The sequence below is a fragment of the Pocillopora verrucosa genome, chromosome 1, assembly GCF_036669915.1.
Source record: "Pocillopora verrucosa isolate sample1 chromosome 1, ASM3666991v2, whole genome shotgun sequence".
NCBI lineage: Eukaryota > Metazoa > Cnidaria > Anthozoa > Scleractinia > Pocilloporidae > Pocillopora > Pocillopora verrucosa.
In genome coordinates, this window is record NC_089312.1 from 14,816,140 (window position 1) to 14,840,186 (window position 24,047).

At 36.3% G+C, this 24,047-nt stretch overlaps 2 protein-coding genes and 1 long non-coding RNA gene across 9 annotated transcripts in view; 1 reads left to right on the top strand and 2 right to left on the bottom strand.

Moving 5' to 3' along the window:
* LOC131781660 (enolase 4) overlaps positions 1–6,930 on the top strand; it is a 24,149-nt gene extending 17,219 nt beyond the window's left edge. For 6 of the 7 annotated variants that reach the window (XM_059098375.2, XM_059098374.2, XM_059098377.2 and 3 more), the window contains one exon: positions 5,595–6,930. In XM_059098375.2, the coding sequence (XP_058954358.2) occupies positions 5,595–5,786 (192 nt within the window). In that variant the 3' untranslated portion in view covers positions 5,787–6,930. Of the gene's footprint in view, positions 1–1,578; positions 2,811–5,594 lie in introns of those variants that run through there. The other variant, XM_059098379.2, reaches the window with a different exon arrangement.
* LOC131781661 (trypsin) lies at positions 288–4,522 on the bottom strand. Its single transcript, XM_059098381.2, has 5 exons — positions 4,254–4,522; positions 2,633–2,877; positions 2,132–2,360; positions 1,600–1,800; positions 288–1,153 (listed from the first exon to the last, which is right to left on the bottom strand). Exons 1-5 carry the CDS (start codon positions 4,342–4,344, stop codon positions 960–962), a joined length of 960 nt encoding a protein of 319 aa, XP_058954364.2. The 5' UTR covers positions 4,345–4,522; the 3' UTR covers positions 288–959.
* Positions 6,931–9,177: 2,247 nt separating the features above from the next.
* Positions 9,178–23,694, bottom strand: LOC131781640 (uncharacterized). The gene is made up of 3 exons (XR_010715731.1): positions 23,557–23,694; positions 16,045–16,147; positions 9,178–9,453 (listed from the first exon to the last, which is right to left on the bottom strand). It is a non-coding gene; the product is annotated as an uncharacterized lncRNA (long non-coding RNA).
* Positions 23,695–24,047: the final 353 nt, after the last annotated feature.

Here is a 24,047-nt window from a genome sequence, read left to right on the forward strand (position 1 = left end):
TGGTCTTAGGAACAAATGTCAAAAGCAACTAGACACAACATTTGCTACACGTCTACTTTGCAGTACGCCTTATTCGGTCTACAGATTTTACGTCATTCTCGTCATCAGTCAACAGATAAACTAAAACTAATCACGACTTAGTCATTCGCTTTTCCCACGGCTGAAGGTCGTTTACGTGTACATGTGTTTGCTTTGACTGCTTATCGGTGCTTAGTCAGCACCTTAGGAAATGTGTAGAGAACAGTGTGGAGAATATGCATATTGATGTTAGTGTATCGGTTTTTTATTTATTCAGCTATTCCTTTTTTTCGGTAAAGACAGGAGGAAAGAACTGTTTATTTTGATGTGCTTAAAATAGTTTCTTCTTTTTGTTCGAGTTATCACTAGCTCGGTTTGGCTTACTACTCACCTATTTTAACTCATTATTTTTCCAGGGAATGCTTGATAGAACAAGTAGTTAATTTTTCTTATAGGGCTAGAAAACTTAAGGGCAATATTCAAGCATCAGGTCAACGTAAAAATTGAAGAACTTGGTAGCTTTTTGATTCATAAATGTTGATCAAGAAATATTGATCGTAGTACTATTCAATGAAAAAATTACGTACGAGTTGATGTCAGTACTCCCCGGTCAGTATGGATCAGATAGTAGAGGTTATCAAAGGGATATTGGAAATGCGTCCATTAAGAGAAGATTGAGTAAAATTTTCCTTTTTTAAGCGGTGGTGTGCTCTGTGTACTTCATGTTTTTTGCCTTCTTGGCAAGTTTCTGTTTGTGATTTTCTTCTCAAGGGTTGTTTAAAGGACCCTTCATGAATATGGCTGCAAAAGGCAGGTAATGGTTTTCAGGCATGTCGCGTGAATTCCTCTCCTTCTTTCCTCCTCCATCCTTTCTTTCTTTCTTCCTTCCCAACTGCCGGCAAACGTGCCAGCGTCAAATACTACACTGTCATCAATCATCTCTATGTAATCAACGGTACATAGTCGACTTGTGGCTGTGGTAGGTCCATCCCTGTGACTTGTGATATCCACTGTAGATGGTTCACTACCCGTGTGTACACACCATATTTGTAAGGTACACCGCAGCCAATGTGTCCAAAGGACGCCACTCCTGTCAGGAACCACCTCTTTCCATCTCCTTGGCACATTAGTGGTCCTGAAAAAGGAAGGACACTTGTTATTCCTGAATACAAATTACTCAGGTATAAAAAAGGTTTTAGGTGGTCGACGTCCGTTGCTTCTTTAAGATCGTGCCTGTGACAGCCGTAACTCAAAGGAATCATGACTTAACGATCGAGATTTACGTGGTCTGAAAAACGCTGAAAAGGGAGGGGATTTGGAGTTATGTTTTGCAGATATCAAGGTCGTCCAATGTAGGTAGTCTGGAAGTGGTTCAAATTGTCCATTAAAGTTATTATCTAGGTGTTTGTGATTCTCAGTGCTCGATGGCGATGCAACCTCATTTCCTCTATTTCTGGATATTGTAAAACCCATGAATACATATGACTGATGCATGGAAAAATGTTTTCAGTTGTAAGTAGGGGGCTCGTTTCACTTTCCTTCGAATTCTGTATTTTTTAGTGTTAAAAAAGTCCATCTCACCTCCACTGTCTCCCTCGCAAGTATCGACACCCCCCTGTTTGTATCCAGCACAGATCAAGTTGCCACCGATAACTCCACTGTATGACTTGGGGCCATTGCACTGTTCATGCGACACAAGTGGTAAAGCGGCTTCGTGAAGAATTCTTGTAGCAGGGCCTTTTACTTTCTTAGTGCCCCAGCCAGCGATATAACACATCGTGCCTAAGAACAAAACAAACTAGATAGGTAAATAGATCAAAGTTGAAGTTATGCTCTGATTATTGTAATGTTTTATGGGAGCGTGGTGTACTTTGTTTCACTACTTTTTTTAATGATTTTTGGTTGTTTCCAAAACGTCGTGCCACCCACTCGACTAGTCTGTAGCTTGTATACCAAGCGTGTTTCCATCTCCAAGGACATAAATTTTCCGTTCTAATTGGTTGAAGATCAAGTTTGCAGCGTCACTAACAACATCTGAAAAAAAATTACTTAAACATGCAAATTGTAAAAACTGACAGACAAGAAACGATTGATAAGTTCCCATTCTTCTTACCAGCTTTGAAGAGTTGCCCATTATCAAGACACATGCTTTTCACATTTGAAGTAAAGTTGACCGGACTGCTAAGCTCTATTAAAGCGATGTCGTGTTTTGAATAAATTTGCTTTCCGTTGGGCGTGTTTTCCACTCCTATGTCCCATTTAGGATGCAGCACAACTTTCTTTACGTTTAGATCCTCCTCTGTTCCTTCAGGCTGATCCAAATTATGTTCACCAACGCGCACCTTGAATTAAAGGTTTGTTTTTAGATTTTGACTTGTAATTTAACCCTCAAGCACTAAGAGTGACTGGCTCTTACTATCTCCTTACAGTATCACCCTTGAATCAAATTTGAAGATCACGAGAACATTATATTCATCCTCTTTAAGTGTCTCCACTGTGTACGAGGTTTCGTCTGAAATGTTCGAGGTGATTTTTGCTAGAGATACCGAATTTGATGTCAATAGACAATGGAAAATTCTGGTCGATATATCAATAGTTACGAGGAATACATTACCTTCAGCATCTCTGGATATTTACTGGCTGCTGCTAGTATTGGTCCAATATTGGCAATGGTGCAGTGAGCTGCGGTGATGACCCAGTGGTCCGATATAAGGGCGGCCCCACATTTGAAATACTCTCCCAGCCCCGTAACAAAAATGCTCGTCATCCAGGGCCAGCTGCCGGGCTTAGCTTCATGTCCTCCAGTGATCCTTTTATCACTTGACTGCTCGGCCCATTTCGGTCTTACACCACATAGCTCTTAGAGAAAAGATGCAAAGGAAAAGGTGGAGTCAGAAAGCTTCCCCTGAGACTGTTCAGTCTAAATTTCGAGTTTAGACAGTAAATCCTCGAATAAGCCTGGGCGCTAATTTCCAGTTTGTGAAGGTACTAGTGTTGGTCTGTTTGGTAAAGGTCTGTGTGGTAACCTGTCAACCCCCAGAAGCGATAACCTCTCCCTATAATATCCATACGTCGTTCAGCAAACAGGTAATGAGAATACTCGAACTTATCAGGTAGAAGTTGTTATCTTTATCTAATTCTCGTAACTAATTTGAAAAGAAATGTGTAGCAGCTAGACGGGGGAATTAAAAAAATCAGATCTTTAGAGTTAGGGGTTAATAGTGAAAGACTTCGGCAAACGTCATAACATTACGGTGTATTTCCACCCGAAGGTCTTCACTCTTTCCGGAATTTCTTTTTCAAAGAACACTGTATTAATTCAGCAATTGGTTTACTAGGTTTCGATAGGCTTCTCTGTAGCAGTTGTTCAAGAAGCTATAAAAGTCAATTTTGTGGACAATATTTTTGTTTGTTGGTGTAAAGTGGATCTTTGCAATTCAATCAGTTTAGCTTGGTTTCATTTCAATTTTGAGTTGGCTGTACAGTTTTGTGACATGAAGATGAAATTGAGGTCTCCATGGCAAAAGCGTTGTCTGAAATTTACTAAAAACTTTGTACGGGTAGGAAAAGTAGGTCAGACTCGATCTTCTTTGACGTCACATAAAAACCCGTCATACGACCTGCTTAATCTGAGACCGCGAGAGTTAGAAAAAAAAACGCGGCTAATTCGTTTACTTCACCCACACCTTTTGTTGAGTTTCAAATATATAACGAAACGGTATTTTTCTGTCCAGAAACGCAAGTTTTTCTTGGCGTTGAATCGTTGATGAAGGGGGCCGATAGCTTAGAACACTCCTAACCGCTAGATTGCTTTTGTTGACCAACCGTTTAGCTGAAGACAGGTTTAAGGAGCGGAACAAAATTCCTCATGGGTTTTTTTACCTTTCTGAAGGAGTAGAAATTAAGCAAGATGAAACTTTTTACGTTTCAGAGCCGTTCTTAGCAACTCTAACAAGCAAACCTTGCGTAGTATAGAATCGAAGGTATTAGATGTGACGGTCAAAATGTTCACCGTTGTCCGACTCATTCATTTCAAATGTTTCCTAGTTATAACATGAGATGACAAGGCTAGTGTAAATCCTATGGTCGCTAGTTTTCATCTTATTGCGCGAGCCTTCATTCTTAAGCTATAAGCGTTTGCTGACAATTGGTGGATGTTTTCGTATGAATTACCAAAAAGCGAAGGATTATCCACTCACCGCGGTGAAATAACGGAATTAAATATTCGCTCTCACCTGCTGTTTGGGAAGAAACACAAACTTGGCAGAAGTGACAGGTAGAATATATCAGCAAGACACAGCTAACAAAAGTCCTTTGCAGAATCATTTTTTGTTGTGGTTTGTCGCTGAACTTATTTCCTGTTCTTTCTTTGTTTTATGTATAATGTTTTCTATACATTGCTGGTAGAGACTGGTGAAATTATGAAACCGTTATTTTTAACCATTACTCTCATAAAGTCAAGTGTTCAAGGCAGGTCTGTCTGACTTTTCTCTAAGAATCATGTTTAGCAGCTAACGTCTCAAAGATTTGCTCTTTTTATTTTGTTTATTTCAACATGGATTTGTGTTAACAGTGGTTTACCGTTTGCTTTGACTGCTAATTCAAGTTTCCAAGAGTTCTAACTAAGTTAAACATACCTTAACCTTATCCCTTAGATTTTGACTTTTGTAATTTAACCCTTAGCCACTAAGAGTGACTGGTTCCTATTTTCCCCTTACAATATCACCCTTGAATCAAAGTTGAATGTCATGAGAACATTTCATTCATCATCTTAAAGTGTCTCCACAGTCTGCAAGGTTTCATCTGAAATATTTGACATGATTTTTGCTAAGGATACTGCATTTGATGTCGATAAGCAATGGAAAATTTTGGTCGATTTATTTATAGTTATGAGGAATACATTACCCTTAAAATTTCTGGATATTTAGTTAAATTCTGTGGTCAGTTTTGCGTTTAAGTGTCTATTGATAAGCTCAACTTGACCTTACTTGTCACGGTGAGGGTTACCCGTAAAACAGCTTGAATTGTGTCACTGTGGTTCATTCAGACGTGAAAAGCCGGAGCCCGGGAAAATCAACAAAATTTTATCCACTTCATAGCTAAATAGATAAAGATTTACACTTTTAGCTCGAAAACACGTTTCCAAACATACTGATCTTTACGCTCGTGAATCAAAAGACTGTTTCAAATGTTCAAAGTTTTCTCTTGTCAGGGAAAATCTTAAGGAAAGACTGAATTAAATGGAAATCTACGTTAACTCTCTAACCTTGAAAACAAAGTCCAAATGTAACATACTTCATTGTTCAGATGTACTTTCCTCTACTGCGCAAGAGTCGTTGATTTTTTTTCTTCAGTATCGCGTAAGTAACTGTGCAGTCGTGACGCAGACAAACGGTGCGAGCGCGCGCGTTTCACCATTTGCGCGTTCGCACGTGGAAAACTTAACTCGAATTTTAGAGCTCTCGACAGAAAGATGGAAATACGTGGTTAATGGTTGAGCTCTTGGAATGCATCTTGCCTTTCCTTGCAGCTGGAATTTTTTTCTCTAATAATAGCAGCCGTGTTTTATTTTTCAGGCAGTGGCTTTTGGTGCGCGGTTCATCAAACTCGGCGGTCCAGTCCGCGCTGAGCATGTCAGTAAGTACAGAAGATTGCAGCAGATTGAGCAGGAACTGGAACAGAGAGGTCGCTTAACGGCTCAGGAAGAACACGTGTTTCCTGTTATTAATGAGGTCGATGAGGAAGAACCGGAGAGCGAACAAAGTTAAAGCCTGTGGGACATTTTTTGACTGTAATTAGTTAAATTCTTTTCGCCCTTCGTCTTTCGCTTTGACGAACATTTAACGCTAGAACTTCAGTTTTAGAACCTCTTTATGGTGGCTGATTTTCATTATCAACTCAGTTGATAAAACTAAATTATGTTGTAATACCCCTACCAACGCATTACCACTGTGACAGTTTCTTTAGAAACTTGCCTCTTTTGTTCCTATATAAACGCAGGCTGTGAGGTTGTGATTATCACTATGTTTAATCACTTTAACAAAGGGCAGGTGAGTTTAACGTCAACTGCAGTCAGACTAACAGACACATTTCGTGAGCGCGCACAAGGTATTTAGTGCCAAATTTAACTTGCGAGTGTCGTTAAACCAAAGAAATCACTAAAACCAATGGGAACAGAATAAACTTGGCAAGGAACCTTTAAGGTAAGGAACTTAAGGTAAATGCATCCTAACGCCTCATGCGCGGAAAAGCGCAGATTACACGGTCGCGATTTCTGTAAAAAATCAATTTTCGAAAAAATAGGCTAGAATCCAAACTCCTCAGAAAACATGTACTAAACTTGTTGAATGAGCCACGATCATATTTGGCTAAAATAAAAACTAAGAAACTTCTTAAAAAATTCCAAACACAGGGGTAACAAATTTATGCGAACGAAAGCTCAAAATCATCGAACAAAACTCCGTAGAATAACAACATACGAGCAGACACTTTGTCCGGTCCAGCGTGTATTTGATGCGTTAGTTTTCTTCGTCATGTTCACAGGCGATTCTATGGTCATTTCACAAGCGAAATGAGACTAAAATGATGAAATCGCACGTTTGATAATTATTGTATAGTGTTGTACAAAGTTAAGTTTCGTTATCAGCGTATTTGTGTTTTGGATTCAGTTGCAATGATGTCGTCGCCTGCTAATGTAGTCTAATTCGAAAAGCGTTCAACTGTGGTTATCTCGCAAAATAGCTCTGGAGCTTCCAGAGCTTTTTGCACGACAACGGTAGGAATTAGAACTCTCGTGTATATATGACGAGTGGGTAATCACATTACTAATGAAAATAACCGCATCTGGATAAAGTTGTACATATAATTTTATTTGTAGAAGTGAAATATTTAAATAAAGTCATTTTGCCACAATTCTAGACATCAAGATTACTACATTATCACATATTTTGAAATTTTTACAAGAGCGTCAAATTGTACTCCAAAATGCATCCTTCGATCTCTTCTCGATGAAAAACAGCAAAATAGGGTGGACCAATTCTAAACTGTTATTTTCAAAGGTACAAATGTGAAGTTTTTCTCAAACACTCTCTCTCAGAACCAACTCCTTTACGTATATGATTTTTTTTTTTTATCTGAGAACATGTTCAATCAAAATTCAACATTAATTAAAAAACCAGTCGATTTACATTCTCCACAATCCTATGTCCATAACATTATTTCGGAGCATTTTTTTGTCTTTCCTTTTGTGTACCAGTTCATTGACGACACATCGTCTCCAGTAAAGGCCCTCAAGCAATAATACAACCCTTTGTTTCTGACTTCACGTTGAAACTCCCGAGCCTGAAGATAAACAAAGTATGAAAGATGCGGCACGATTTCTTCCTAAAGTATTGATATGAATCCTGGAAGGCTGGTAAGGAGAATACGCAACCTGAGCAACAATCATGACGTTGAGGAGAATAGGCCAAAAATAAATTTTGATATCGCCCACTGCTTCCCCCCCACCCCCCCTCCCCCCATTATTCTTCACTGTTTGAGCGCAGTGTTTTGATTGGCCGTAAAATTAGCTGATAGTAAAAAACAATTTTTTTGGAATGGCGGGAACTGTATCTATCTTTTACGATAAAGGATCCCAAACGATCCCGGGTGAGAGAGATAACGTATGACTTTAATGGAAACTGCAAACGAGTAAAAATGAATTCTGATTAAATATCACGTCTCCTTTAATGTGTCATAAATCATGCTGCGGTAATTTTAAGTTCAAAGGGATATATTTGATATAAAACATCTAACTCGTTTTCGGTACTTTTATATTCATCCTCACTGACACGTGATAACAATTTGAAACAAAACTATAAGAATAATATCAAGCTTGTTACAAGCAGTCAACTTCACTTTGCCTATTTACTACCAAATACTTTGGGTCACTTCCCTTCCCTGGTTACCCCGGCTTGAACTTTCATTGTGAAACCTTTTATATCCTTACATCAGTATGCGCATGCTCCACACTTTTTTCTATAGATTTCGTATAGTACTGACAAAGAGAATTCGTTTAATATTCAAAAGCTTCTCCAGTTGATGATCATTTCCTTTATTCTCATGACCTCACGACTATAAGGAGAAATTCGATGCTTATCACTTCAAGGATTAAAAGGTTAAACATTGTTTTCTTCACTGCGGAGACCCGAGAGTGAAAATGAATGCAAACAATATGTGGTGAAATAAACAAGTAAATAGTAACTTCTTAGAGTTTCCTAGGAAACAGTTAATAGAGAATAGGAAGGGCATCCAACTTAGAAAAGACAAATAAACCACAGTTTAGCGAATATGGGAAAAAGCCCTGCAACTGACCCTTTAAAACTAAGGAAAAAAACATAATTTCTCATTATAATAGCAGTCCATTTTCAGACACATAAATGATGATCAAAGACAACCTTGTCAGCCAGAGAGTGTTGCCTTGATGTCAAGCCTAATTCTCTAAACTACCTAATTGGGGGTAGAAATGAAGAATTAGTCAATAATCAGAGTTAGGTGGTTCAATTCAATTTGTTATTCTGTAATGTCTACAGTAGCTAACAGGCCACTGATATCAGTGTAGGTTCAAATTTGACAATTTGTCGTGGTTCAGATGCGTGCTGTAGATCCAGAAGACTGCTCAGAGCACGGGCAGAAACAACACAGGAACACTCGAAAACAAGGGACAGATCACAGGTTCGTCCTCTATTGGTATCATTCGCTAGCAGAAGATGCGTCATCTTTCATTCAAATAACTGAAGTTAACACTTTACAATCTTTATATTCATCACTGAGCAATGCATCTGATCGAAAGTCAAACCCTGTCAATGTGTGGGATGCTCCTCGCGTTCTTGCAGTTCAACATCTCAAAAACTTGTTTTTATCTATTTTCAGTTTTTTTTGTTATATCTAAATCACCGATTCAATTTCCTTCTGCCAGGTTTACTATCTTCAATTCCCAAAATGTTCTTTATTTCATTTACCCAGTTTCGTAACCAAGGAAATCTAAATTAAATGACAATGGTAAATTTGAGTTGTTGCATTTTGCGGAATGGCAGAGTCGAAAGATAAAAATGTCACATTTTTGCTCAGACTTGACGTTGTTACAACAAAAGAAACTGAAGGACTAAAAATGAAGACTACAAGAACACAAAGACACGGCAAACGATAAACTTGTTTTGCTATTTGTGTCCTACAAGAGCAGCCAAGAATTCTAAACATGCAAACATAAAATGCAAATGCTCCTTAACTCATGATTGGCTGCAATTTCTAATCAATATTCATGAACCCTTGTTGAATTTGCACCACATCCAGCAGTCCGTGGCTTTGTGAAGACGCAGATTCGTCACCTCTCGTTAAAGTTCTTCTTGAAGAAGGTGAGTGTACTTTCTACTTATCCTTAACCTTCATGTTTCGGCTCTACGGATTGAAAAGGAGATTTTAAGTGCTGTGTCACAAGTCTGGTCGCCATTAACCTAAAAGAGACATTCCGCCCCATTACCGAGTTCTCTATTCGACGTTGAAGAACAGAGAAAGCAAACAGTGACATGAGTCACTTCCAAACTAATGTGGTGGAAGTTTCTACAAGTATTTGAAGTTTATTTAGTATTTTTTTTATTTATATCCACGACAGCTTGCAGAAATAAAGAAGTTGGGTTAAGACATGGGTTCATCAGTCGCTTCTCGTCAGAATTCCTTCTTGAAGAAGGTGAGTATATTTTCTACTCATCATTAGACTACGTATTTGGTCTCTGTAAATGAATCCGAGATTTTTGTCGCCTGCGTATGAGTTGATGTACCTTCGGTCGAACCGTCCACCTTCTCGTTATCATGCAATTTTTTTTTTCGTCTTTTCGAGAACAGTGGGGAAAAATAAAGTCTCCTCCAAACTAACGTCAGCCGGGAATGTTTGTAAGGAATTTTGGAAAAATTTGTGTTGCATTTTAATTCATCGTTGGAATTTAAGTTCGAACATTCAGCACGTGCAACCTAGTTAGCCGACACTGTAGTGAAAGAGTTCCGTGCTTATTTAAGACATTTCAAACCATCCTCTGCAACACATGATATTCCGAAGGCTTTTGGAAATTAACCGTCAACTACATCCATTACCCGCACTGATGGTAGAACCTCGCCTGATAACCCAAATATTTCACCAACAACTGACCACTCATTTGTTTGCAACTTGTGACTCCCTTGATTTTCATTACTTGTCTCCCAAGAGATGCATTTTAACAGTAAGGAGACTTTGTCTCCTGCATAGTAGTTTCTGGAAGTGAAAGAGTTAAATCTAAAAATAGAAATTCTTAGCTTTTTTACTAAGAAAAATCTTCAACAGATTTCTTATCTCCTTTTATCTTTTTTGTATTTCAGGAATATCAGCGCAAGAAAGAAGTCGGTTTACTCCTGAAAAGCGCAGTACACGAAGGGGGAACTCACAAGCAAGGATTCAAGAACATTCCAAGGACTCGTAGAATTGGAGACGACAAAGATAAGAATTCAAATTCAGTTTTTTACTTTAAAATTGGGCCTTTGTATTTGAACAACTGAACAATTTCGATCTGTAATACTAATAAATTTTATTCCAAGTTTTGACTAAACGCAAAAAAACTTAAAAATTCCTGTCTTAAATTTCTTTAAGTCGTTCAAATACAATGGCCCCCTTCTTAAAGATTCAGAAGCTATAATTTTTAGAGCGGTTTTCCATCAAAGCCTCTTAAAATAAGGTTAGAAAAACTTGCTCTTCGGCCAGCAAGTACACTCGACAATCAGTGCTTTTCTTTAAGACTTGTAACCAATGAAAGGAGTGCGAATTCTTTCGCATATTTAACTAAAAATTATTTCGACTCGATGGATTTGATACGAACAAAGTTATCATGAAATCCATTTTCGAAAGCCCAGAGTGCCGCTCTAGGTTTAGCTTTGAATCTTGTATCGAAAACTGTTTGTGGTGGTGTATCAATATCTAAAATTTTTAAGGTGGCCCAATTCTCGACATAAGTTTCCAACCAAAACATGATTTTGGTCGAACATAAAGAAATGACTATTTGCGAAGGTTCTTCGGTTCGTAAACGGAAATTTATGTTAGAATACAAATCCACTCGCAAAAGATGAGTCAATTTGGGTGAAAAATTACTTCACTGTACTCACTTACCATATCAGCTTGACAAACTTATACTACTGATACCAACTGACTTGTGTTCTTAACACCGTGAAGGCTATGGCCTACAAACGATCCGACAAAACGATTGATAGTGACTACAGCAATCATGGGAAAAAATTACACGATTAAAACGCGACAAACAGAAACAATGACAACTGAGCTAGGGACATTTCTTCCTCGCCCATGGAAATCATGGGAGCCAGAGTACAGTCACACCCTTGGACTGAAACACTAAGTGACGTAGAAACATTCACTGATCAAGGCTATACTGTGTTATCTTTAATTCAGGTAGTTTTGTCTCGCCAAAGAGACTTGTCTGAACTGACCTAAGATGACATTAGAAGTAACATTGAATCCAATGTACGATACTTGACTAAAGACGAACATATACAGTTGAGAAGTAATGACACGACTTTAGGCAACTACGACAATGTTCTACTGACTGTCGACGAAGGACGAGATACTGCTGTTATGATCAAGACCGTCAATTTGGAGAAAGTAATAACACACTAGGTGACAAAAAAAAATCCAGAGTACTTACATCTAACACGACTTCAAAACTTCGATATGAACCTTATAGAAGGCAACGTAAGGTCAAGTGCTTTGGACACAAATGAGACCACATGAAAAACACTTTAACTGGACTGAACAACACAAAACCCAACTTTCCAACTCGTATAATCAGTTTGTTTTCTCTGTGGATCTCCCACACCATAACTTCGCCACCTAACGCCATACTATACTGCAACCGTTATCAAACAAAACTAGACGCCAAAAAGAATTTGACGTTGTCAAGACTGTACTAGTGATAATTACCGAGAAAGTATACCGATTCTATTGGCCTTACACTTCACTCAAACCACCGTAACTCGCAGAAATATTCTTCATTGCGAACGTCCAACTTTCTAGATGGAAAAAGAGCCATTGAGCCTAGACATTCTTTTTAAAATGTATAATTCTTTCTACCATGTGGTAGATAAAAATTTTGGATGCATCGGGCTAAAATTTTCAGAGAAGGGTAAATGTCCTGTATTTCGATTACGCAAAATCAACATTTTTGTAGCTTGAAAGGAGAATGAAGTACTCGTGCTAATGAGCAAAAGATGGAAACAAAAATTTCCCCATAACATCACAGTAAAGCTGAGCAAACATGCAGTATTTGCAAACGAGACTTGAAAAATTTGACTGACTAACAAATCTTAACTTGCGTCCAGTGATGACGAAACGACAATCAGTCACAGAAACTGGTACTTTTACGAGCTAGCCTCACTCATACGAGCAGACTTGGCACAAACTGCTGCTGCATTTTCGGGTCGAAACATTCACCACTTAATCTCAATTATAGAGAGCCACCTTAATTAGTTTCAAGTTCTTATAATAAACCACCACAAACTTCGTGTAATTTACATAATGTTATGAGTGATTGAAGGGTACTCCATCATGAAAAAAAAGCATTCGTCGCTTCGGGACCAATTTCAGCGGAGTTTACTTTCTATCTTTCAGTTAGAAATTGCAGCTTGTTTAATTCTATGCAAAAAAAAATAATAATAATCACCGAGTGATTGAATGGAAGGCCCTTCACTAACTCTAAAATACAGTAAGGTTTTATAGCAAATCAATATCTGGTTCATTGAGATGTCTATTGAATTGGACTAGGCAACGCGCTTTTAAACGACAATACAGGCTGGCCTCATTGCACCAGTGTCGCGATGAAATTAGCTTCATTACGCCTAAAGCAAAGAAACACAAAGTTGACGAGAGTATACAACCTGAACTTGCAAATTCGGCTTGAAAATGTCCTGGACCACAGTTTCAAAAAAAACTTTTCCTTCTTCTCAAAATTCCTTCGGTAAGAGTTTACAAAAATCTAGCGAAACTTTTTTTCACCGATTTTAACTTTTTCATTTTTACAACCGATATAAGCATACCGTCTAAACATTTGCATCAAAGTTTACGTCATTCTATCTGGCCAAGTATATCAAATCCATGTTTCTCTTACGACTATTTAAGGAATTTCACTTGTGTCTTTAAAAGCCTCCTTCAATTAATCAAGTGTTTATTACATAATCCTCTCATCTCCAAAACGACGAATTCTTAAGAAACGAAATGAATTTTCAACAAATTTCAGACAGAATTTAAAGATGAATTTAATAGATTCAGCATGACGAAAACAAATTTGTAAATTTCAAAAAGCTTCTTTCAAATAATCAAGTGTTTATTTTGTTTCTCTTATTTTCCAAAACGATGAATTTTAAGAAACGACAAAGAGACATGCATGTTCGAACTGACATAGGATAAATATCAAAAGCAACGTGGACTCCAATGAATAATACTTGACTAAAGACGAACAACATTGAAAGGCATTGGCAGCAAATTTCAACAGGAAGTTAATAGATTCAGTATAAAGAACACAAATTTGTAAAACGCAACTGAGCTTTTCATTGGGATGCATACAGTCCAGAAGAAGAATAGTAACCAAAAGGAATGATCTGGCAGTTAAGAGACCTCATTAAACAAAAAAATTGTCATGCTTCCGCTAAGTAAACTTGCAAATTGAGATTTCATGGATTTGGAAAAAAAATTTACGAAAATCATCTCCAGCGAAAATAACCTTTCTAACAGAATGGCTGTATCATTGCTCGTATCATTTTAAAGGAATTAGAGAAAACCGAATGGTAATTTGTGTCTAGTATGTCACAACCATGATTAAAAGAACTAAATGGTGATTCTATGAAAGTTGGATATAGAGGATGTTTTTTATTTCCACTTTTTATTTTATGTCTGAAATACCCGAGCCCTTTTTTTTTTGCTTTCGAAGTTCGTTTTGTTTACTGTGGAAAAAGTGACCATGGTGAGTCTCTTTGTTTTGTAATCAAGGCGCTATTCACACGAGCAATTGGCTATTGTATTGGAGAAAAACTACCACAACAAAACCTAACGAGATTGAGCTAATTAAAAACCCAGAACAGATCACCAACGATCTGAACAATAACAAGGCTGATTTGTGTGATATCATTTTCAAGAAATGAAGTAAAAAACTGCTGGTAACTGTCTAACTTTGTCGCCCAAAAAATCACTTAAAAATGTGGTCAAAAGAACTGAATTGTGATGCTAAGAAGACCGATGATAAACATTTTTTTTATTTCAAATTAAATTTTTCATTCACGATCAAGTTTAAGTCTAACTTTGAGACGAAGTATGGAAAACACGCAGATGAATGTCTCTATTTGTCTAAGAATCAGCGCACGAAGTGTTCATACAATTGGCCGTTTTGCAAAGTGACGATCAAGAGAGAAATTTAAAGATATTCTTGTACAAAATTATAAAGCGACACCAGCTAGGACTGCAATTCTTGATGTTACTATGAAAGAAACCTTGGTTGTACTTCAAAATAAAATTACTGAAACGTTGTGACATGTTGCGAAACACTTATAATTTTAGTTCCGATAACGATTTTGGATTTAATTCATTTTCCTGTGGTCCTAAAGGTTTTCCAACCCAAACATCTTTAGAATCTCGCGCGCGATTTCGAACTTGACATCTCAGAAGAACCAGACAATGATTTTAATGGCCTGTTGCTCTATTGCTTTTAACACAAGTCGAGAGAACAAATTTCAGAGCAAAAAAAACCAAAAGTTAAAATATTTGGCAGCTATTTATTGGATCTTGTCGAAGACAGAATTATTGGAGAGTGTAAAAGCATAAAAGTTGCACGGCCAGTAACTAGTCTAAATGAAATGGCAAGATCAAAGGAGAAATCAAATTAATATTAAAAACAATTGAACACTTTAAACATTTGAAGAGAAAAACGCGCAAAGGCAAATAAAAATTTCATTTGTACATCGAGGACTTCTATCAACAAATCTTTTAGCTTGCCATTTCATCTTCTTTTAGCGTAGAAACTTTTGCATCGCTCTGCACATTTAAGATTTCTTGAAACAGTTTAAATTGGAAATCGAGGACTTTTTGGCGAACATTACTTAAAACAAAAAGAACAGTCTAAATTTGACAAAATTCAAACTTGTGCAAGGAGGTGCAATAGTTTAGTTGGCGGGAAAATGTGTAATTGTACCCTGTAAGATTTTCTGTTTGTCAAAAAGTCTTCTGGGGATCCTCTTTAAATTTTTTGTCAAAATAGTTGTCAGGGGAAACTCTGTGCAAACTGGATCAAATTTTCCCGCCAAAAGTCTTAGTATATAGACGAATTTTTTTTCTAGACACCTTTTAATTATTTAATCGAAACTCAATTAACTAATTAAAATATTTTGACTTGAATAAAAAAATTACTGAAATGAAACACAACTGTTGTCTTTGTATAATGAATTGCTTTACTTGAAACAATAAAGAGAAATCTGTTATTTTATTGAGTCTTTATCGTAAAATAAATATAAAAGAGACTAGACAAGCAAATAACTTTTATTTGATTTTACGAAGCAATAATACATTGAATAAAATATACCTTTGAAAATTTTTTTTAAAAAAAACCGGCGCATGCGTATTCTGGGCGCCTGTATTTTTCTAAGTCTTTTGGCGGGAAAATTGGAGTATTTTGAACAGCCAATACTTACAGAACATAAAAAACGCGGAAACGTAGTTTGAGCGCCCGTATTTTTTAAGTCTTTTGGCGGGAAAATTAAAGCTATTTAACCAAATAAGAATCATGGAAACAAAACTGACAGCAATAATGAAAAGAAAAATTACTTGACTCCACAATTTGCTTCCTTTCGAACTTTGCCAATTGAACTTGAATAATGAGTAACCTGAAGAAATACTTCTTCGCGGCCGAGTCGCAAAGTCGCGACACCTAGTTTGAGTATTCTTGCCCAAAAAAAAAATAAATAAAAAGCTACCTTGATTTAAAAACCAGATTCGCCGAAGAAGAAGGATTTCCTTGAAGTGAAGGTGATGGGCTTGGCTTTCTTTGCTTCGTCTTGATGCCTCAAAGTAAATATACTGAAAAACAACAAAAGAAAAAGAACATTAATGACAGTTCATTTGCATTTAGTATCACAGGAATATTTACGTACATATTATCCTAAATGCTCTACTTAGCTATGAAGTGGCATCGGTGAAGCGTACCTGGGCGTATTTAGTTTTGCTTCTTTAAAATTCGTTTTTGAGCTGTAGCTCTGATAAATGACTCACAAATATTCCAAAAAAATACTTTAGAAACAGGGCAGTATTTTGCAAATTCCTTTGCTAAGTTAAATTTGAATCTACGCTCTTTCTTGGCCGAAAGATTTCCTTCTAACCCCATGCCCTACTATTCTAAAACAAAGCCGTGGTCCCGAAGGCAATCTGTTGTTTTTGCTGTTGTTTTTGCCGTTGTTTCCTTTATCCACGAACTGTAGGCATCATGAAATATGGGGGCTGAGCGGGAATCTTGCCCTCTTTACTTGAAATAAAGAAAAATAACTGGAAGTTCACACTAGTTCAACGTTTTGCTTACAATGCTTACTAATAAAATCTACTTGCTTTAGTCTTCCACGCATAAACTTTGAATGAACACTTTGGGTAGAGTTTACTTAGTCCACAAAATTAAGATGCTAAATAAAAATTGACACGAATTTCAACGGTTTTTTCGCTAATGTTTATCCAAATCCATACAACACAATATCAGCACGCAGGAAGCATAAGAAAAAGTGGGGTAAGATTTCAGCACAGCCTCCTACTGTTCTACAGCAAAGCCATACTCCCTGAGGCAATTCTATTGATTTCGCCATTGTTTCCTGAAAGCAAGAGCTGTATGCATTATGAAGTATGGACCTATGAGAAATCTTACTGAAAGTGGAGTATCTTAACTCTGACTAACGTTAACTAAATAACCTTTTTAGCACTGTTTTGTGAATTTCCGATGCAAAACACGAACTTAGCCCTCTATAAATTAGCATAACTTAACATTTTCAAAATGTCAAGTTATGATAAATCAATCTCTGTCTGCACTAACAGAAATCAATGATCACAGAGTCTTCCATAAGTACGTATAGATTGTCTCGATAAAATAACCAAGAAAATATACAAGTGGATATCACTGAACTAATGCCACGAGAAAGGAGAAAAAATAACCTTATTTGTTTTTAGTTGTCAAACAACGATAGCCTTTAATGCTTGGTCATCATTCATTGTAAAAGAAAAACTGAGAGCCATGTTCTTATCAACATCTCAATGAAAATACTCGCTATGTCGACTGACCACCCCTGTTTTTGATTAATATTATGAGATTAGTTCCTAAGATTTTCACCTTGAAGAAATTAAAACCTACTGTGTTGTTCCTATGCTGTCCAACATGATGAAGTAAAAAAGTTTTGAAAACAAACTCAAAATTGCCTTCCAAGGATAATAATAATAATAATGATAAATAATAATATAAAGTATGATAATGATAGAGGTGGTGTTAACGATATTACACGTTATTAAGGTAAAGGCAAGCAAATGGTACAAAAATTGGCATTAGCACTGGCAAAGAAATTGTGATGGCAGCAGAAACAGAAATAAAAAAGACACTGTCAATGGCACTGGAAATGGCAATGGTTAAAGGATAATAGAAAAAGTAATGGTGAAAGCAATGCCAATAGCAATAGTAAATTGGCAGTGCAATGGAACTAGCAATTAGTGATGACAATGGTACAATGTATTGGTTATGAAAATAGCAACAGCAATGGCATTGGCAATGATTATTATAAAAACCTTGACAATATTGCTGAAGGCAATTTTTTGCTGACGTAGTTTCCAAAAGAAAATAGTTCTTAAAGTATTGCAGTCTGCTCATGGTGGACAAAAACAAAATACACTCACAGTTGGTTTGAAACATAATCAGTGTTTAAGGTGGTAATCTACAAACAGTACTTGTCACATATTTCCATTGAAACTTTGTACACTGTTGTAAAAGATGTCTGGGGCAGATGAAAAAAGTTTGTTCTACATGTTTTTTTTTTCTATGTTAAAATCAATGTACAATACTATCAAGTACATTTAGATTTCCTCTGACTGTTTACTGAAACCAAACCTAGGTAAAATAAGGCACTGTTTTTATATTCCAACTTTGATATCATGCAGAGTCGACATCCATGTCCAACTGATTGGCCATTTGAGGTTTAAAAGATGTCCTTTTAATTAACAACCTTCTGTACACTTTTCACTCTAAAATAGATCTAACATTCCTATCTGACATGGGTTTCCAAACCTGAGTCAGTCAGCCGCTCTGTTAAAACTTGCAAGATGATCATAACTTTTCCAAACAATTTTCCCAGATCACTGTATTCTAAAGTTTTACATGATATTAATCTTAAATTCTTGGAAAACTAGTTTATTACACATACAATCTATCTGACTCAATAGCATGAAGAGCTGTTTCTGACAAGTTTGCAATAATGGATGAATTGAAAACCATTTGAAATTAAAAGTGTGAGTTCTTTAAGCAAAATAGGGAGCCCTCTGGAAAAAATGTTTCTATGCATGCATTACTATACTATATATCACTGGAAAGTTTATAAAGTCCATATTGTGTAAATAAAAAATGTTTTAACAGTTTTTGTTTTGGTTGGCAAAAGCACAAAACCTTTATAGACAAAACTGATGGTGTTTGCAGTACCATGTTACCAGCCTCTGCATTACTGCAGACATCCAAACATTTTACTGGACAGTATCATTCAGTAGGTAATTGGCTAATGCAACATTTCTTGTAAATTTTACCCTACAGTATGGTGACTTTCCTCTTTTTGGCTGTTTCATGAATACTCTTATTTCTCAATGTTTTGCAAAATGTGCCCAAAAAAATCCCTTCTTCTGTGCTGTGGAAGACCAAGTGTAGACAACATTTTCAACTCCATATCCCAGACAAAAGCCAATAACAAACCTTAACACTCTGCTGAAGGCCCTGTGGATCAGGACATATTTTGATATTCATACCAATTTTCCAAAGAGGCTCTTTCAGCAGTATCTTACATTCCTTCTAAGATTGTGTGAATCATTTTTTTTTTTTCAGAAAAAGACAGTAACTTTTTGGCAGTAACCTTTCAATTTAAAAGCACCTTCCCTGAGACAGACAATTATACCAAGTTAATGATAGTCTTCCTGGAAAAGTCTTGAAAACAGCAAGTTACCGCAATCTTCATTGGACTAATTTTATGCCTAACCCACAGCTCATTACAAAAAGTGATAAAACTACATATAGAGTACTGGCTTCCTGAAATAAACATAGAGGCTTAAGTGTAAAAAGGTTATCACTTAAACTAAATACTTTTACAAACACTCCAAATTGGAAGTGTCTCACTAGAAGAAAATTGTTGGAAAACCAAGGTTGAAGACTTGTTGGGTTCTATTGTTAAACCCTTATACCCCAACATCAGTATGCATATTTACCATACTGTTTTCCATATATTTTCTAAGGTGCTGCTAAGCAGAATTTGAATAACAATCAAGACCTTCTTTAGTTGTTGATCATTTCCTTTATTCTTGTGACCTTATTGTGCGATTCAGGGGTGAAATTATAAGGAGAAATTACATGCTAGACACTATTTATTTAGGAGTCAAAGGGTTAAGAAATAATCCTTTCCATCAAAAAATAGTTGAAATTTACAGTGCAACTCAAAGACAAGGGGACCAATATGTGCATGTTAAACAGTCTTACAGAATGAGTCCAAGACCAAATGCAGACCAGTCTTGACAGAAGAGCATACAAGTCTTACAGTGGATGCATCTGCCTACTATTTTAAGTATGTATGTCGACCTAGCTGATTGTTTTCTCTATTATAGAATGTAGTGCTTTCAATAAGACCTGGCACCCACTGGAGCTTGGGTGGGTATTCTATTATGAATTGCTGCACGTACTTTGTTCAAGTTGAATCTTTAGAACAAAAAATAAATAAAGAACATGGAAAATAAAAGTAAACTTAGTATGAGAGTATTCACCTTATTTATTTTTCAAATTCCTTGGTCTTTGATCATTAGATTCATTCTTTTGTTGGCAGTTTTCTTTTTGTGCTTGTTCCGTGTGTTCTACATAAATTCATCATGCCAAGTAGAAGTACACATCATCTCTTACTTAAAAAAAATTTTAAGGCAACAATAGTTCTTCTCAACTGCTAGTTAGAGAACAAACTGAAAGTCAAAATTGTCAAAACAGCATACCAACCAATAACACAAATGATTCAAATTTGCAGGTTTTTGGCAAAGATTTAAAAAAAATTTGCATTAAAATGGCTCACCCAAGGCTTAACGACAAAGAGAAGAACAAAAACAGCCATTGAATACTTAGTGTCTAACCTTTTATCAAAAAACAAAAGCTACACTGCTGGTTACTGGTTAGCCAGAACACAAGTAGTTAAGTGACTTGTTATTTTTTGGACAGCAATCGGACAATTGACAATAGTTTACGATCTGATGTGAAAAACAAGCCATGGGAACAGTTAGAATTCATTGGCTAAATGTATCAATGCTTCTCCAGACAAGAATAATCCTAGGGTTTTTTTTAAGAAGTAAAACTCATGGAATTCATTACCTCATAACTCTAATTTCACACAGTAAAAAAAAAAAAAGCTTGCAATCACAAAAGACTGCTTTCCGCATTTTGAGCCAGGAGACTGATAGGTTTGTTTCCAATTGCAAGCAGAAGAAACCTGTCGTGTCACAAAGTGAGTCAAAAAGTGATGTATGAATGGAAAACATAGAATCTGGCTAATGGCCAGGGGCCAAGAACAGTTTGAATCAAAGCATCAAAATTTGAGATTGTTCATAGGGAAATTTGATACACACAGGATACTATCTTGTTTTGGTTTTGTAGACTGCCTGTTGAAAGTGTCTAGTATTATGCAATGTTGAATGGTTATCATCTTTCTAAATCTTTCTACAACTTTTTGGAAGCATTCAAGCAAACTAACATTAAGTGACACCTAAAATATCTCAAGATCTTTTAGAGTTTTACCCTAATGAAAAAGTTCTTATAAAAATGACTGATATTGACTCTCATCATTACAGAACATTTCCAGAAAAGAAAGATTTTGAGTTTCCAAGAACAAGAAAACTCAAATTTTGGTAACCGGTAACTATATGTCCTTTAAGAGGACTAATTTGTGAAACTCAAGGAGCAGGTTTGCATGTCAGCAAATAGAAGATTTTGATTAGAAATAAAATGATCAGTTAAACAATTGTTACAAAGAAAACTAATATTTAATGACAATTTATTTAAGTGAAACACCAAAAACTCCGTTTGAAGCCGGTTTATCCTGAATGAAACTAATGGGCTATTTCGAGAAGGAAATTATTTTCCATTAGTAGCCACCTAATCCACATCTTATTTGAAAGCACTGCATTTGCAGTTAAAACTGGTGGTTAAGCTACACAAAATATCAGTCAATCATCTTGCATTTCTTTTGGTTGTGTTTGTCTTTTCACAGCTGTAGTCTTGTTAAATTTTCACACATTTTGCTTGCTGGCAAATTTCATCAAGGTTTGCTCACCAAATAACACATTACTGTTGAGTCCATTATAGTTAAAAGAAAGAAAATGTCTTTAAAAACAGATCATTTTGTGCCTTACAATCAAAGACCTAATTTTCTCAGTGTTTGCTATGACACTATATTCCAACTTATTTCACCATAGCTTCTTGTCTGCACCCCATGCTTAAAAACAAAAACACAACAAAAAAACAAAAAAAAATGCAAAAAAAATACAAAAAAACACAAACTTTCCCTTGTAGAAGAATCAAGTAGATTTTATCAGCTTATCGTAGAACATTTCAATTAGAAAACTGTTATTATGAGAACCAAAGAAGTAATTTTCTCCGTTCTTGCTGTGACACTTCAAAAGTCACAATGGTATACAGCTGTAATAGTTATAGACTGGTTAGAGAAATCAAAACTCTTCCTTGCAAAGAAAAAACTGTTAGGTGTGAGCGGTGTATCATGGAAACGCCAAAGAAAAATCTTGTCTTGCCTAATATAATCAAAGACATAATCTACAATTTGAATAATGTAGTATTCATTGACATTTTCATAATTTTTTGTTTTATTTTTGTTTTTGTTTCATAATTTTCATGAGGAAACCATGGAACATGGAAACAAGAGCCAGATTGAAATGCACCAATCACAACAGACCACCATGATATATAATGCCGTGCCACAACCAGTCAACCCCATCACCTGAAGAAGACTTGTAGTAAGCAGTCAAAACATTGCGTTCTACATCAAGTGACCTTGTCATGAGAGAACAGAACAAACTTATAATATCATCCAACTACCACGATGAACAACAACCTATTTCATAACATTTTCATAAAGGTTTTATGAATTTACATCACCATCTCTTTTGTTATGGAACAGGATAGCACACTAAGTCAAAAATATGCTAATAACTAACAGTGGCACATACACTTTGTCTAAATGCATTTTCAGACTAGTCTGCTAACAGACGCATACATGTCAGACAACTGTATAGTAATAGTCTGCAATGTCCTCTTATATTTGAACTGCACTGTAGACAACTCAATGTAAGAGTGAGTGAGAAGACAGATGAGAGGAAGCCATAGAATTACATTTGGGTTCTTTTAATTAGCTGCATAAACTCTTAATCTACTCATATAAAATCTCAATCTGACCAAGCAATGCATTATACTCTTCAAGTCTATTTCACAAATAGCCTCCATGTTGCCATGTTTCAGTTCAGTTATAGGTCACAGATAATGTCAAAATGTGGTAAGGACAAAATAGTTGCGTACAAGGGGCAGTGGAGTGTGTCACTGATGTTTTTATCACATCTTGATGTCTCCTGTGACTCACAGCAGCATGGAAAATATTTATTTCATATAGTAAAGAGGTAAATTATTGTTGGTAAACGAAATGTTAACTGTGCTTCTGCCCTCCAATAGATCATAGGTAAGAACTAATCACAATGCGAATATATATTTCAGCGTATTACATAAATAGTCATCCACATGTAATGATGATTTTTGCTGTGAAGTTAACCCTTTGACTCCCATTAGTGACCAAGACAGGAAATTTCCTTACAATATCAATACAATTTCAAGCAGATAAGTAATGAGATAAAATAAAATAAATTGGGAATTATTAATCGATCCAATCCCAAATTCACCGAACTAACACCATAAGAATTGTATAACAGATAGTAAGGAGAATTACTAACGAGATCTGGGGAGTGATAGCATCAAGCTTGCTGTTCAGTTTTATCGCGAGGTTCAAGCCAAGACAAGAGGCTTTCAAAGCCTCAAAACCACAAACCCTTCAGCCTCTCAACAAATTTCACAACTTCTTGACTGTAATCCTTAATTTCACCGGCTATTTTGCAGCGTAAATTTCTCCTGCACACCGGAGCCATTACATCCTCGGTTGAAATATTTCAATTCTTACCTTGTTCTCCTCGTGATTACTCGTCAGATCCAAAATGTCGGCTGTCCGCGCACGTTCGCCGCACTGTTCCTTACAACCTCCCAGTTTTCGTTGTCCGCCTCTGTTTCTCAAGTTGTTTTCTACGTTGCAAATTTAAATTCTGCGCCATTTTCAACCACGAGGAGCGAAGGATATGTAAATTACTTTAGCGACTTGATAGCGCATGTTCAAATTTGGGTCTGTGTTGCTATGGCGATCCCCTATTTCCACAGTCATGGAATTTTTCATTTTACAGATGATTTATCAAGAAGACATTATCAAGAAGACACAGCTAACATTTAGCTTTCGCAGAAAAATTTCCTCTTTAAGTTATTTTCTTTCGTCATTTCTTTGATAGATGTTTCATGTTTTTCTACATTGCTGGTATTGACAGATGAAGTAAAGAAATCTTTTTCTTTCCTTGACTAAACTGAAAGTCGAGTGCTTAACGCTGGTCGGCTCTTACTTTCCGG